The sequence below is a fragment of the Manihot esculenta genome, chromosome 5 (assembly GCF_001659605.2).
Source record: "Manihot esculenta cultivar AM560-2 chromosome 5, M.esculenta_v8, whole genome shotgun sequence".
Classification (NCBI taxonomy): domain Eukaryota; kingdom Viridiplantae; phylum Streptophyta; class Magnoliopsida; order Malpighiales; family Euphorbiaceae; genus Manihot; species Manihot esculenta.
Genome location: NC_035165.2, coordinates 10,171,825 through 10,187,977, shown reverse-complemented (window position 1 = coordinate 10,187,977; position 16,153 = coordinate 10,171,825). Strand labels below are relative to the sequence as shown.

The 16,153-nt window shown below is 30.9% G+C and overlaps 2 protein-coding genes across 2 annotated transcripts; both read left to right on the top strand.

Annotated features, from left to right (window-relative positions):
* Positions 1 to 6,294: 6,294 nt before the first annotated feature.
* Positions 6,295 to 9,599, top strand: LOC110614321 (cell division topological specificity factor homolog, chloroplastic). Its single transcript, XM_021755833.2, has 2 exons — positions 6,295 to 6,506; positions 8,735 to 9,599. Exons 1-2 carry the CDS (start codon positions 6,414 to 6,416, stop codon positions 9,338 to 9,340), a joined length of 699 nt encoding a protein of 232 aa, XP_021611525.1. The 5' UTR covers positions 6,295 to 6,413; the 3' UTR covers positions 9,341 to 9,599.
* Positions 9,600 to 11,935: 2,336 nt separating this feature from the next.
* LOC110615745 (eukaryotic translation initiation factor 5A-like) lies at positions 11,936 to 14,493 on the top strand. The gene is made up of 5 exons (XM_021757814.2): positions 11,936 to 12,258; positions 12,930 to 13,052; positions 13,156 to 13,212; positions 13,298 to 13,372; positions 13,986 to 14,493. The coding sequence occupies exons 1-5, from the start codon at positions 12,136 to 12,138 to the stop codon at positions 14,085 to 14,087; spliced, it is 480 nt and encodes a 159-aa protein (XP_021613506.1). The 5' UTR covers positions 11,936 to 12,135; the 3' UTR covers positions 14,088 to 14,493.
* Positions 14,494 to 16,153: the final 1,660 nt, after the last annotated feature.

Sequence of the window (16,153 nt, the reverse complement as noted above, 5' to 3'; positions counted from 1 at the left end):
TTGGGGATGGCAAAGACCCTGAATTGCTTTAAGGATTATGGTTGTTGTAAGGTTGGATCTCACGGATTTTGTCTTTCCGATTGCATTGGACATCCCAAAGGATGTTACGGTGCCCCTTTCGTTGACCTCTTGGTCCTCTTATACATATATGAGATTGAGATGGTCGAGCTCTATTCAGCTGCCTGTTGAGTCTTTCTCTGCTTCTCTAAGTTGGGATGAAGTCATTCATTATGGTCTCCCCATATTCGGGTTGGAGCTCCTGATTATTCTGGGACTGTGTATTTGTTGGTTGGGGGCTTTTTTTTACTCTAGGTTGAGCCCGTGTTTTTTTAGGTTTTATTTTTTTTTTGTGCCTTTCTTCTTTGAGGCTACTCTGTATTGGTTGTTTTTTGTTTTTTTAATGCTATCACCTGCTTTTGTTTCAAAAAAAAAAATCATTCATGGAATTTAGTCATAAAAGAAGAGCATAGTACTTTTACAAAAAGAAACTCATCTCTAACAATATTTTTTAATTAACTATATAAATTCATGTACAATATTAAAACAAAGAAGAAAGGCAAGAAACAATAACATAACGGACAAAATAGATACATGCAAAAGATACAAATATGTAGAATGAAATTATGTTAAATCTATGATTTAGAGTGGAGATAAACTATATGGATTATGAAATGTGTAGTTGCAATGTCCAAACTCCCTCCAATTGAATGCCTGTGACTTTTGAAAATTTATTCATCCAACTAGAGGCTTGAGATAAAAGGGATTCTCTATACCCCATATATTTTCTTGTCAAGGATTAAAGATAGGGTAATATATCAATAGATTCAATTTGAAAAAATAATAAAATTAAATAAATTAAATTTAATATTTAATAAAATTGAATTAACTATAAAGAAAGAAAAACTAATAAAATCATAATGAGATTCACCTTGCTTTTTGCTTATGGCTCCATATTTTTGTTATGCTACTTTAAATGATGGAATCATCAACAAAGTTCTAGGGGTGTTTATACCCATCCATTAAATCAAACCAACAAACTTGATTATATGGTAATATTGGATTAGTTTAGATATTTTATCTAATTTTTAATTTTTTATTGGTTAACTAATAAATAAATATTGTACACCATGCATTTTAATCCTAATTTCATTTCTCTTTTTTAGTTTTTATGGTAGTTTGTATATAATATTTATTAGATTTTTTATTTTTATTATTATTAAAAATGTTATATCTCAATTCAATTATTTTTATTTGTATTTTAATTAAAAAAAATTAAATTAGCTATATTTTTGCACCTGTAATATGCTTTGAAGACACATTATTTTATATTTTTGCAATTATTTGAAGTGTAATAACTTTTTTTATTTATGTAAAATTAAAATTAACCATATTTATAAAAAAAATATTAAAACAACGTACACAAATTATTTTTTTAATTTTTATAAATTAAAATTAGTCACATTTATACAAAAAATTAAAATAATATGCAGAAATTATTTTAACTTTTTAATCTGTATAAAATTAAAATTAGTTACATTCAAAGAAAAAAGAGTTAAAATAATGTGTAGAAATTATTATTTTTATTTATGCAAAATTAAAATTAATCACTTTTCTAAATAGTTAAGATAATATGCAAAATTTATTTTTATTTTTATTTTTTTAATTTCTATAAAACAAAAATTAAAGTTATAATTTTTATTTTGAAGCTAACTCTTATTTGTTTTTGTGTTTCTATTACTATAATGTAGTTTGTAAGATTTAGAAGTTTATAGATTATAAAATTAATGTTTTATATTTTTTATTATTTGAAATATAATATTTAAATTTAATTATTTTATTTATTTTGAAGTTAATTCACATTTAATGTGGGTAATATAGAAGATAGAGAATAATGGACTGAAATAAAAACAAAACTACAATGATTTTCATATAGGTCCCCTCTCACTTTAGTAATTGGGCCGACAGGAAACAAAAACTAATGCTCTCCTCTTACTATTCAATATATGAACCTAGCTCAGAGAATTCTTTCACGGGAACAACTTATCAATGTTGCTTCAAAGCTCTTCAGCACTTGCAGAAAGCTCAACGAGCACTAAAGGAACCAAGAAAACACACTTTTCTCCTTGTTAGAAAGGTTGACATTCTAGATAAGTTTTTGGAGCTACCATCTAACATCCCAAAATCTAGAACTAAAGTCTTTTTGGTAATCAAGGATCACATTTTTAACAAGACTATGGGTTGAAAAAAGCATCTTCTGTCCAAAAGCAATCAAGAAGTTCTTATCAAGGTAGTCTTGACGGCCATCCTAATGTATGCCATGTCCTTCTTCCAGGTACCAACTTCTGTGTGCTAAGCTATCAACTCAATAATTGTCAGCTTTTGGTGGGGCCAACAATAAGAAGATAGGAGAATTCATTGGGCCTCCTGGTCATCCTTTTGCAAACCGAATAAAAGAGGAGGCTTAGGTTTCTAGTACCTAGAAGACTTTAACATAGCTCTCTTAGTTAGACAAGGGTGGCGCATAATCGATAAATTAGATTTCCTTCTATCACATTTTTAACAAGACTATGGATTGAAAAAAGCATCTTCTATCCAAAGGCAATCGAGAAGTTCTTATCAAGGCAGTCTTGACGGCCATCCCAAGGTATGCCATGTCCTTCTTCCAGGTACCAACTTCTGTGTGCTAAGCTATCAACTCAATAATTGTCAACTTTTGGTGGGGCCAACAATAAGAAGAAAGGAGAACTCATTGGGTCTCCTAGTAATCCTTTTGCAAACTAAAGAAAAGAGGAGGTTTAGGTTTTTGGTACCTAGAAGGCTTTATCATGGCTCTCTTAGTTAGACAAGGGTGGCACATAATCGATAAACTAGATCTCCTTCTATCAAGAATCCTTAAGGGCAAATATTTTTCAAATACTTCTTTCTTGGAGGTGAATATAGATAGTAGACCTTTCAGAAATGGCAAAGCATCCTTTGGAGAAGGAATATTAGGAACTAGATGGCACGTTCGAGATGGTAACTCAAAGTTATGCAAAACTGACCCTTGGATTCCTCAAACCTTCCCAGACTGATTGAAGCTGAAACATGATCACGATGCCAACATTGTATGTGTGTCTCAACTTTTGAACCCACAACTAATTCTTATAATATCGATCTTGTGAGAAATAATTTTATGGATGAAGATACTAATTTTATTCTATCTCTTCCCATTGGTTTGTATAGGCAAGAAGACAAATTGATATGGCACTTCGAAAGGTATAGACACTACACGATGAAATATGGCTACTATATTACTCGACAACTAAGAACTTTAAATATCCTTATTTCATCATCTCTAGGTTCTTCATCATTCCACTTCCTTGAATCTTTTTAGAAGGTATGGAAGATTGATCTACCTAGCAAGTTGGCGATTTTTCTTTAGAGTGTTCTCTTTGAGAGGTTGCCCACAAGGTTGGCCATACACAAATACTTACCTTCCTTGCCTCCAGAATGTCATGCATGCGGGAATATAGAATCTGTCAAGCCTATCTTCCTTGAATGTCCAAGAGCTACGGCGGTGTGGTTCTCATCTCCTCTCCAACTTCGATATACTCTTATTAGTGGTACCTCCTTTATGGACTATTGGGAAGAGATTACAACTGGACTTAGAATACATAAGGCTTGTCGGGAGCTTATTCAGATGATAGTTTTTATTCTTTGGAGTATTTGGAAGGCAAAAAACAACTAGCTTTTTCAAAAGCTCTATCAATCTCCAAGGGATACTGTATCAACAACCTTAGGATATCAAGAATCCTTTAATACAATAAATACACATCTCCAAGGGTTGTAAGCATCCTATCATACCCCTACATCTTGGGAGCTTCCTCCACCAAGGTCTTTTAAAGTTAACTTTGATGCTGCTATCGATAAAGCCAATAAGAGACGAGCCACAATTGTCATCTTGAGAAACCACAATAAATAGACTCTTGACTGGAAATACTCAATCTTTAGCAATTCAGACCCATGATCATGGAGAGTTTTGCTTGTCGGGAGGCAATCCTCTTAGGTCATAGTAGAGGCATTAATCGCTTCATCGTAGAAGGGGACTGCAGGGAGCTTATTGACTCACTTTATACCAGCAAAGATCCCATAAACATCCAAAATGTGTTGCATGATATCAAAAGCCTCATTATAGATATAGAGTCCATCTCTTTCACATAGGTTAATAGTGCTTCGTATGAAGCCCCCACATGTTGGCCAAGAAAGCTTTCAAGAATCAGGCTTTGTTAAAAATTAGCTGCCCAAACTCTTTTTATTAGTCATAATATATCTTTGGGTGGATAAGTTTATATCCCTAATAACGAGAAAAAAAAATTTTTTGTCAATATAAAATATCCTGTTACCCTAAGTTGTTTTAGAAGTGAATTTTCCTCCGATTTAGACCTTTTCTCATCTATTAGTTTTTCTCCAACTATTTATTTTTTTAGTAAATTTATACTATTATTTTAAAGATATAATAAATAATTAAAAAATAAAACTTTTTTAATATTAATTTCTCTATGCAACTTCAAGAAAATTTTACCATCTTTTTTTCACCTACTCCTCTCATATACATTTTCCATTCTCTACAAAACTACTCCATTCTCTAGAAGAAGGTTTTATTCCATTCTCTAAATAATTAAAAAAAAATAAACCTTATTTAGATTTTTTAGTTTGAGATGAATCAAACTAGGGTGAATATTAGATGGGGATGAAGGAGAATCCACTATGGAAAATTTGTGGCTGAGGCTAAATTTCTAGAATCTCCGGCTAAATATGAAGCTAAATTTTCAATTTTTATATATTAAAACATCATGTACTAATATTAAATTCTGTTTTCATTTTTATTTTTTTATGATACAATAAGAATATTACGAAAAAATATAAAAGTTTAATAAGTTATTTATTTTTAAATTAATTGAAATATAAATATAGATATCATGTATTTAAACAGAATAAAAATAAAAAATTTAAATGTTCGATTTTAAAAATATAAAAATTGATCCGTTAATTATAATATAATTAATTTTAAAAATATAAATTATTTTTTATTTTTTATTGTTTAATTTTAATTTAAAAATAAAATATATTAAAAAATTTATATATAAAGAATATTAATAAAAAAATTTAAATGTGAAAAATGATTTTTTTTTAAAAAATATTTTTTTAAAACACCTTAATTTTTTATTTTAACTATAAAAATATTGTTTGTTAATTAAATTTTTTTAATGTTTTAAAAATAAAAAATAATAAAAAATATTTTTTTTTTAAAAAAAATATTTTCTCCAAAATAAATGGAAAATGATGTAATTTATTTTTGTTTCTTTCATCTTATAAAAAAAAAAACCCGCAAGATTATGCGCTAATTCCAAATTTAGAAATAGTGCATTATTTTTCTTTTCTAATCTAACTTATTAAAGTTAAAAGATGGTTGGACAAGGGATGAGCTTAAATTTCGATTATCCTAAAATATAATATTATTTGAGATTTTTAAAATTTATATATTTAACATGTTTAAAATGTAATAAATAATTTTTGAAAAAAGCATTCTACTTTTATTGTCGGATTTTTTTATATAATTTAATTTTAATTTATTCATGATAAAAAAATAAAATTAAATAAGAATAATACTTATTAATTTGATAGGATATAATTTAATTTTTATCGTTATATTTTTTTAATTTTATTATATTTTTTTATTCAATTTAATTTAATATCTTCAAAAATTATTCATAATCCTAGATCTAAGTTAACAAAGCTAAAACTTTCTAAATCTAAGTTAATAATACTAAAATTTACTCACAGATTTAGTCTGATAATAAATATATATAAGGAGAGCTCTTAAATTTTATTTTCTAAATTTCTATTTGTAAAAAAAATATCAAAACTTAACTGAAGAGATGTTTTGAAAAAGTTTTTAAATCATAAGAGATTTAATATTTTCTGAAATACATTAAGACTAAATAATATTCCCCAGAAAATTTTTTTAAAAAATTATTTCATTCAATTTGAAACTTTTAAAATTTTAGAAATATGTATATATTTCTTACCATTTTACCCTTCTTAATATTAGATGTGACCAACAATTTACAAGGATTATCAATGCTGATTAATTAATATTAAAAAGATTGAATTAAATTTATAATTAAAAATTTGTACAGACAAAATAAAACAATCATAACGAATTATAAATTTCACTAATTATCATAATTTTAACCGGTTACTGCATCGTTAATTCCCAGGCGAGAAATGAGCCAATCAAAACCTAGCCAAACATAACGACATCGTTTAAACTGCAACTCATCACCCTTCTACTCGTGAAGAAGGCCGCGTGAACAGCTGCTCAAGGGAGAATCTAGTAGGGAGGCAAAGCGCGAGTAAGTGAGCGAATCGAAATGGCGATATCGGGAGATCTCAGGGTCTCTGCAACACTGGCCTCTTACCACAAGCACCCTCTTCGAAGCTCGTTGCCTACTTCAAATTCAAAGGTCATTAGCTTTTTTACTCGATTCGATCCCTCACCCGCTTGCATTTATAATTTGTCTCTATTTGCATCTACTCTCGCATGGTATTTCTTAATTCTTCTCATATGTGCACATACGCCCAATTTATCCCAATGTATCTGCTCGTTTGGCGAGAAAATTAGGATATTTAGAAACGGGAAAACCTGGGATCTTTCCCATGTCTTCCTACTAGTCTTTATTTGGTTATGCGAATTGGTTAATTATGGTAATAGGTTTTTTGCTCCAATTTGGTGATTTGGGTTTATATTTAACCTACATATTTTGATATTTATGTGATTGCTTCGCTTGTTCGTGCATCCAATTTTATGGATTGAACATTAGCCTAGTGGTGGAACTTAGTTCATATTTAACATTGCTTTATAAAAATCTGTTGAGGGTTATATAGTTTTGTTTTTTTTTTTTAAGAACTTATAGCATTTGGAAAGTTAACAGTTTTTAGGCAAGGTGAAGAGGAACTTGGATGTTGTTAAAGAAAACCCAAAAAGTGATCCTCAGAGAAGCTGCTTATGATGAAGTTTTTGGCACATTGTTGTTGATATATTTCTAGAACCAACTAGAATGAAACAAGCAGTAATTTTGTTCATATATGATCTTTTTATATGGGATTAATTTCCCTTTTCACATGGGCATGCTTTAAGTGTTGTTTCATACAAACATCCATTTCTGTGATGTGATTCTGGTGAGTCAAATTTACTTTTCAATACTTTCGACCAAAAATTACTTGGTCAGCAGAGTTGGGCGGGATTCTGCGGATAAATTTACTGAAAAATAATCCACCTAATGTAGTCTCATCTACTCCTCCCCTCTGTTGTGGGGCTTTGAAGTTCACTATTTGACTTCTCAGATAGTAACCATAAGGCTTGTCACTGATAATGCCTTCTTTAGCTCATTCTATGTTGCTAATTCATGCTTCTACATGTGTATCTTTGCTATTCCTTCATACCATTAGCAGATTCTTGACTATTTAACCAGCACAGTCTGGGACTTTTATTTGATTGTATAGTGTCTTTGTCTTTACATGGTTTTCTTGGATTTTTGGGCATGGCAGCGAGATTTCCTTCCAAATATGATTTTGTTCAAGAAAATAATAAGATTATTATAATATTATGGCTGATTTTGATGATTAAACCAGTTTGGGTTTGCTATTGGAGCAAAGTTAAACGGTTATGATAATCAGGATGGGTGTCTAATCATATCCAAAAATTATTAGTTAAGTAAGCCCTATTTTGCTTATGTGGTTGGATAACACTGTAACAAGTGCTTGAGTTTGATGGCGTATACATTCGCTGAATGCAATTGAAGGAGGGTTCCACATAGTTAGAAGGGTATCAGGCATCTTGTATTGTTACTTTAATATATGAATAGTTTATCCTTATGGTTATGATTTATGAGTGGAGACCTTACCTTTCCAAAAAATTTCAGCTTTCATTCTGCGAGAAGACGTCCAAAGCATAATGCTTGGCTATTTTAAATAGTACCAGAAATTGTTATACATCCCTAACATGCTTGGGATTAAGGCTTAGTTGTTATTGTTATAGAAATTAGGAAAAAATACAAAAAAAATATCATGTGGTTCCACTCATTTTCACTTCGGAGTATGTAGTTCAATTTGTGTGAAATAGTACTTGTATCATCCCGTTGGCAAATAGGGGCAATTTTCTAACGCCGTCAAGAAATGCTAACTTGACAAGTAAAATATAATTGTTAATTAAAAAAGAACACTTTATGATTTCACTCCTTTCATGGTCTGTGGTTCAATTTGTATTAAATTAGAATTTTGTGATATGAGTTTCACATCAATATTCCTGACATTGTCTAAAAATTGACGCAATTTTCTAATAGCGTGATATCACTGATATTATTTCGATACAAATTGAATTATAGACTCTGAAGTGAAAAATCGATAAAATTATAGGATACTTTTTTGTACTTTCCCTTAGAAATTATTAAATATCCAATGAAAGACAAAGGATGAGGGTCAACCATATGTTCCCTAGGTAGTTTTTCTCCTGGGCCTACATGAGCTTAAAATCTATTTCAGTAAACAGCTAACTCTTTGTTATTTGATTTAATTGTATATGTTCAACGTTGAAGCGTAGCCGGAAGAATTACAAATGCATATTGCTGAAACTTTGAGAAAGTAATGCCAAAATGTTTCACTGTGATAAAGTCTTTCATTCTGTAAAATGCAGGTAGAGTTCATTGGTTTCCCTGGTCGGGGATCTGGCACAACCCCAAACAGACACAAGTGGCCTGGTATCATGCTTGATAGATATAAAATGCAGGATCACTCTAGACGATTTTCTGGGATTAGTGGAGATTATCAGCTGTCTTCGACTTCAATTAGAGATGATGCTGAAAGCTTTCTCCTAAATGCCATAAACATGAGCTTCCTGGAGCGTTTAAACCTGGCATGGAAGATAATATTCCCATCACCAGCACGAAGAAAGAGCTCAAATGCAAGGATTGCCAAACAGCGGTTGAAGATGATTCTTTTCTCTGACAGATGTGCTGTTAGCGACGAGGCAAAACAGAAGATTGTAAGAAACGTTGTGCATGCTCTATCAGAATTTGTGGAAATAGACTCAGAGGACAAAGTCCAGCTAAGTGTCACTGCAGATCTCGATCTTGGGACTGTGTACTCTGTTACAGTGCCCGTACGAAGGGTGAGGCCAGAATATCAGGATGCAGAAGAAACTGGATCAATAACAAACATCGAATACAAAGATACTGGCGACACTTCTGGTTCTGTGGATGTCAGATTTGATTTCTTCATCCCAGATGAAAGAACTCGGTGATTTTAACACTTATGATAAAACGATGTGTCTTCAAGTACCAAAGACTTTGTTTTCCATGTTGGGATCTTTAGCTAGGGAGATAAGCTTACAGTTGTGTATATATAAGAAATGTCTGGTAAGCTATTGAAGATTTTCCTGTCTTTATTTTTGCAGTTGATTCAATAGCTGAGTTAATAACGTTAAAGCATGTCTATACTGTGCGTGTACTGTTGTATGTTAACAAGCATCGTATTTGAATCCTCCAGAGGGTATTTCCGTATTTACCACTGTGTTGGAGATTGACTGAGATTTTCACTGACAGACCAATGTCTTCTTGTCATGATTCACTGAATCTTGTACTTAGAGAGCTCTTTGTTTTTTTTTCTTTCTTTCTTGTCTTTTTATCGTTAAATTAATAACGATAATAATAAATTTAATTTTATAATAAAATTTTTATTGTTATGTGATATTTTATCAATATGTTGATTTTATGCAAAATAGAAGTAATAAATAATATTTTTAATTACCCTGATTAAATATTAATTTAGTTTTTGTTTTATTTAAAAAATAAAATAAATTTAACATAAATATTTCAAATTTCAATTTTAGCAATAAAAAACCAGAAAAACTAATACATGTACTACACATTTATTATTTTTATTTACATTTATATTTTAAAATCATACTATAAACTTTTTAAATAATAAAATTTCTAATTAATTATAATTGTATTTCAAATTTTAATATTTGATAAAAGATTAAACTACATATTTAAATAATAAAATTTCTAATTAATTATAATTGTATTTCAAATTTTAATATTTGATAAAAGATTAAACTACATAAATTATTTAATTTATTTAATAAGCTATTTTATGTTGTTGTTAAGTTTTATGATATATACTAAAAAAAATAATAGATAAAAGAGAAAACAAAAAACACATATGTCTCTAAAATATAATTAACAAAAAAAATTATTTTTGTATATTTGTATTAAAGTTCATTTTTTAAATACTAAATAAGTATCTAATCAAAATAATTAGTAAAATATCATTTACTATTTTATTTATTATCTCTGTTTCATATAAAATTAAAATATTAATAAATTATCTAGTATTATTATTATAAATTAAATTTTAGTTAATAATATATAATAATTTCAAATAAATTAAAGTAAATTAATTTTATTAATAAATCTCTTTCTGCAGCTAATTTTTGTTAAAAAAAATTAGTATTCTAAACTTTTTGTACAAATTAAGAAAAATAAAAATAATAAAAAAACGTAAGAAAAGAATACAATAATAAAAAATTTTATTAGGCAATACGTTTTTAAGAAACTATCTTTGGGATCTTGTAGAATGCAAAAGATTGAATAGAAATTCTATACCAAGATACAATGTCTAATTAAAAAAAATTAAAATTGCACTTTTTTTTATTTTAAAAAAAATTCTCATTAATTATCAAAATATTTTTAATATTTAATAAAGTTTAATATTTTTAAGAAGATATAATTGAAAAATTAATAAAAAAAATTATTTTTCTCAATTTATGTAAAAAATAAAAAAGATAGTGTGGAAAAAAATTATAAAACATAGAGAGTATTATTAAATAAAATTATATATATGATACAGAAAAATAAAAAAATACTATAATTTTATTAGATTTTTTATGTTAATATATCTAATTTATTTTAGAATTTATAATTTAATTTTTATATTAAAATAGTAATTTATAATATGAATTTTATATTAATATAAAATATAAAAATTATCGCTATTTATTAATAACATAACATCATAAAATACTATTTAAATATAAAATTAAGCAGATTTAAAATAATTTACACACAGTAAAAATTAATAAATCACATAATATTTTTTTAAAATTCTATCATTAAGGCTAAATTTTTTATATAAGAGAGGTTTTTTGTTTATGTTAAATATAATTTAAGCATTCACAGATTTAGTCTAGTGATAAGTGCATAATAAATTTAAGAGATTTTATATTTTACTCTCTCAATTTTCAATCTCTATTTCAAAAAAATATATATATAATCTAAAATTTATATGTATAAAAAGGATTAAGAATATAAATTCCACGGAAAGTAAAAGTTAGTATCAATAATAAAAACCCATGCCTAAGCTCATGAAGAAAAAAACCTGCAAGACTAAAATAAACCAACCCAAAAAGAAAGAACTCAAGTCACCCATCTCTGTAAGCAGAGAAAATAGGAACAAGAAAGATAATAATATTTCTAAAAATTCATATAAAAATTAAAAAAAAAACTTTATTTAAAAAAAATTCCAAGAATTGCAATATGGGAAAGAGGCTTCTGTTATGGGCTTTAGAATTCTAATATTTCTATATTTGGGCCCAACCAATGGCAATGCTTATTTGTTATTGAAACTCATTTTTATCCTAAAAAAAAAGAAAAGAAAAAAGAAAAGGATAATTGAAAACAAAACGGCTAAGAATTTTCTAATTATTATCATTTGTACTACATCATAACACGAGGCATCTTTCTGAAACAGTGGCGTTCTCCCACGTGCTGTCTGCGTTATTGCAACGCAAACGCTTCAAGATATTTTTCTCAAATTTTTCCACAAAGATTAAATCCTACGGCCCAAACTCGCATATCCACACCAAAGCTACCTTTAGAAGAAAACCCTAGATCCTTTTAATTTTTTCCTCTTCCATATATACCCCTATAAATACCGTAAAATCTCAATCCTCCTCCCCCACCCACCTTCTCTGCTTTTCATTTCTCCACTCTCTTCTGATACACTCGTTTTCGAAGCTAGCTACCAGCCGCCACCATGTCTGACGAGGAGCATCATTTTGAGTCCAAGGCCGACGCTGGAGCTTCGAAAACTTATCCTCAGCAAGCTGGTACTATCCGCAAAAACGGTTATATCGTCATCAAGAACCGTCCTTGCAAGGTAATTAATCTATTCATCTCTCTTGTTTGCGGATTGGGTAGATCTGTATTAAGATCTTTAGCTTTGCCGTTTTGATTGATTTGATCTGCCGCTTCGTTAGATCCTCATGTATGTATACGAGGATTGGATCCGAACCTTTTTAGTTTTTTTCATTTGGATGAATTTTTTATGCTTCGTACGCGGTCAATTTTGTTGGGGGATTTTAGCTAGAATTAAACTTAGGGTATATAGTTATTTTGCCTCTGTCTCTTTTGGATAAGATTTACCATAATTTTTAGATGATCCTGTATACACCCGGGTGGCTATTGTTAGGAGTCTGAAAATTTAAGATTACAAGTAAATCGGATTATGTTGCATACTTTGATGTTTACAATGTATAATTACAAATAAAGAGTTCTAGATGCTTTCCATCAGTAATTCATTGTATTAGTTTACTTATTTTTTTGTGGGGACACTTGGTTATTAAATGTGAAGCTGTGAATTAGGACTTAAATGTGATGTATAGTGTGGATTATGTTGTATGATGGCTCCAACAGTGGGTTCTTGATGTTGGCATGCCTTTTATTAGATTGAGTCTTCACCTGTTTGCTTTATTCCCCTTTTATATCTGTTTTAGTTGATTTGTTTCTTCTCATTCTCTTTCTAAAGCATAACTGTATTCTGTGTCACAGGTTGTTGAGGTCTCAACCTCCAAGACTGGCAAGCATGGTCATGCTAAATGTCACTTTGTTGGCATTGATATCTTCAACGCCAAGAAGCTTGAAGATATTGTCCCTTCTTCTCACAACTGTGATGTATGAACTATGACCTTTTATCTTGGTGTTTTTGAGTGATTTCTGAACTTTAAGTACTTACTATGAAATGTATTTTTCATGGCATTACTTTAATTTGATACAGGTTCCCCATGTTACCCGTACTGATTACCAGCTGATTGATATATCTGAGGATGGATTTGTATGTTCTTATTTCTTCTCTTGTTTGTGATTTCTCCCACTTCTAAGTTGGTTGAACTTAAAATCAATACACTGCTAAATTTCAGGTGAGTCTGCTGACTGAGAATGGTAACACCAAGGACGACCTGAGGCTTCCAACCGATGAAAGTCTGCTGACTCAGGTAAGTGAAGAATCCCACCTTACTGTCGGATTGATAGCCAACCCTCCACCCCTTCCCCAAACCCCACCCACCCCAAAACCAAAAAAAAAAAAAGGGAAAAAGGCATTTCGTGATGCTAAATAGGACAAGCTAGAGAAGGGGTGGGACGGAGGTGGAAGTGAAAGATTAGATAAATCAAGAGGTATAAGATAATGAATATGCTTATGCCCTTCGTTATTCAGCATGCAGACTTAGCTGAAAGACGATGGCAGAATCATAAAGGTTTAGTTGACAATTCATAGGATAGTCATTAATTTGCCATGCCCTAATTATCATCTTTCTATTGAACCATCTAATTTGAGGGGATAAGACTAGTGTTTTGAATTGCATCGCTGGGATATTGTCTTTCAAACTCTCCCGTCTATGGAATTGATACGTCTCAAAATGGGATATCTCACGGCCTCTTGCTGCTAATCTGACCAAGAACAACCCATGCTATGTGCTAAATTTACACCCAAGTGTTGTCCTTACTACTAGGGATGAACTATGGCAGAATGATTGTTCTACGATTTCTCTCCAAGCCTATATTCATGTGATATCTAATCAGTAATGTGAATTTCTTTGTATCTTGCAGATCAAGGATGGATTTTCCGAGGGGAAAGATTTGGTTGTGACTGTGATGTCTTCCATGGGAGAGGAGCAGATCTGTGCTCTTAAGGACATTGGCCCCAAGTAAATGTTCTTTACTCGGTGTCTGTGTTGCTTGTCCATTGTTGACTACTGATAATTGTAGTTTAGCAGTGCGTTTAATGTGGGTTTGAGAACTCGGCCTGTTTCAGGAAACATTTTACATGAGATGTGGCCGCCACCTATAAAGATTTGTCCTTAAGTAGACTTTTTTATTATTTATTTTATATTTCTGCACTTCTTGGTGTGGAGAAGTTACATCTGCCAGCAAGACTATACACTTCTTAGCACCTTTGGATGTTTCAAACTATTTTACATTTTCGTTTTCTCGTGTATTCCAGGTTTTTAATATTTTTGTTGTTCATGGAGAAGCGTGTGTAAGATATCTTCTGATGATTCTTTTTATGGAAAGTGTATTTGGTAGTAGAAAATAATTGATGTTTCGGTTTGTGTAATTTTTTTTTCCATACTTTTAATGTAGCTAGATTAGGAAGACTTTCAAAGCCTGACATTAATAGCAACTGGTAAGTGAAAATTTTCGAGAATTGAATTAAACGGGTTAAAACTCTGAGTCGTTACTTGCATTTTCTATAGAACTTGAGAGAGAGAGAGAGAGATAATTTGTCATCTCCCTTTCGTTTTTAAGCTAGGGTATTAGCGTTTTTCATCTGTGCCTGGTCATGGATTTGCCTTTTCCTACCGTTGGTGCAATTTATGGCATCGCGAGGTGAGGGTCTATATAATTTGTGTTAGGTAGTACAAGTCTAAGCTTAGAGAGGATTCTTTTCGTTTGAACTGTATAGTCGCCTTGGTGGCTTCGCTTGGTTTATATTAAATTTGTGGGAGCTCATGCAACAATTTGGTGCTCGATTGCTGGGTTCGGTGCGGAGGGAATGTGGTTGTCGCGTCTATGATTTTGAGCCTCAGATGACCTACTCGTAAGGCATTGGCTGTGTGGGATATGCCAATGAGCTCTACCACCATCTTCCTCCTGCAAACTTGTTAATTTCTCTTGGCCATGGTCTAGCTCTTTTTTCGGCTGTTAATGTCTCTGGTTGTCCGCAATTACTTGGCATTGACTATAAGATCTACTTTATCCTTTAGTTCTCTGACCAAAAAATAGTTCAACCCTTAGTTCTTGATTTGATGGAACGAGGCGGTTAGACTCGGGGTCTTTTCTGTTGGGTTGAGTTTTTGGCATCTACTTGTGTTGCTCGAAGGTTGTTGTGTGGCACTAGATAACGGAGTAGAAAATTAGACTTGTTTATCGATGTTAATTTAGAAAGTGAATGCAGATGGCTTAATTTTAATTGTAATGGTAATTAATTAGTTGGTTTCTATTTCGAAACCATTCAATATTATTTAATTTTTTTAAAAGATTATTAATTGTTTTAAATTATTTATTTTATTTAATTCATATAATTTTAATTATATATATATTTTTTAGCAAAATACGAGAACTCGTTACTACTTCATCATCATATCGTTTATTATGAGAGAAGATATGGATGAAGGCATCTCTTCTATCTAGACTAAGATTTCTGCATGTAACAAACCAATTTTCGCAGGGGCATTGACCCACTTTATTTCCTTCACGATGTGTAAATTATCACTTATATGAACGTACCGCCTACGTAAGACAGTCTGGAACCAACAGACTCAATTCGTTCGGGAGAAGACAATTTGCACTTGGCAGATCCACTATCCATTTGCAACTAGATTCAACAAACACCTCATGGAAGCACAACTCGACAGCCAGCTGAAGACCATAGGATATAGCACGTGTCTCAGCCAAAATCGGGTCCTAGAGACCGAGCTCCATTTTAGTTGCAGACGCTAAAACCAGCCCTTGATATATACTCGCATTAGTATTCATCTTGATCAAACCATCATCTGGAGGTCGACATGATTTCATGGGTCGGATACTCGAATGCTTGAGCCATAAAGACCTGCTTATATTCTTTCAGCATTATCCTTGCCAATATAATCACCCCACTAGAGGAGAAGTTCTGGCTTTCAAAGAAAATCCATTACGTCCTTGCCAAATGTGATAACATGTACAAACCACCGTCACTAATTCGTCCATAGCACCACGGTCCATCAAACTAGACCACC

Bases quoted from the DNA above. Each gene is read 5' to 3' on its own strand.
- LOC110615745 (XM_021757814.2), top strand. From the start codon at position 12,136: ATGTCTGACGAGGAGCATCATTTTGAGTCCAAGGCCGACGCTGGAGCT. The intron at 12,259-12,929 runs GTAATTAATCTA...TCTGTGTCACAG, and splicing joins TCAAGAACCGTCCTTGCAAG to GTTGTTGAGGTCTCAACCTC. The intron at 13,053-13,155 runs GTATGAACTATG...AATTTGATACAG, and splicing joins CTTCTTCTCACAACTGTGAT to GTTCCCCATGTTACCCGTAC.
- LOC110614321 (XM_021755833.2), top strand. From the start codon at position 6,414: ATGGCGATATCGGGAGATCTCAGGGTCTCTGCAACACTGGCCTCTTAC. The intron at 6,507-8,734 runs GTCATTAGCTTT...TGTAAAATGCAG, and splicing joins TGCCTACTTCAAATTCAAAG to GTAGAGTTCATTGGTTTCCC.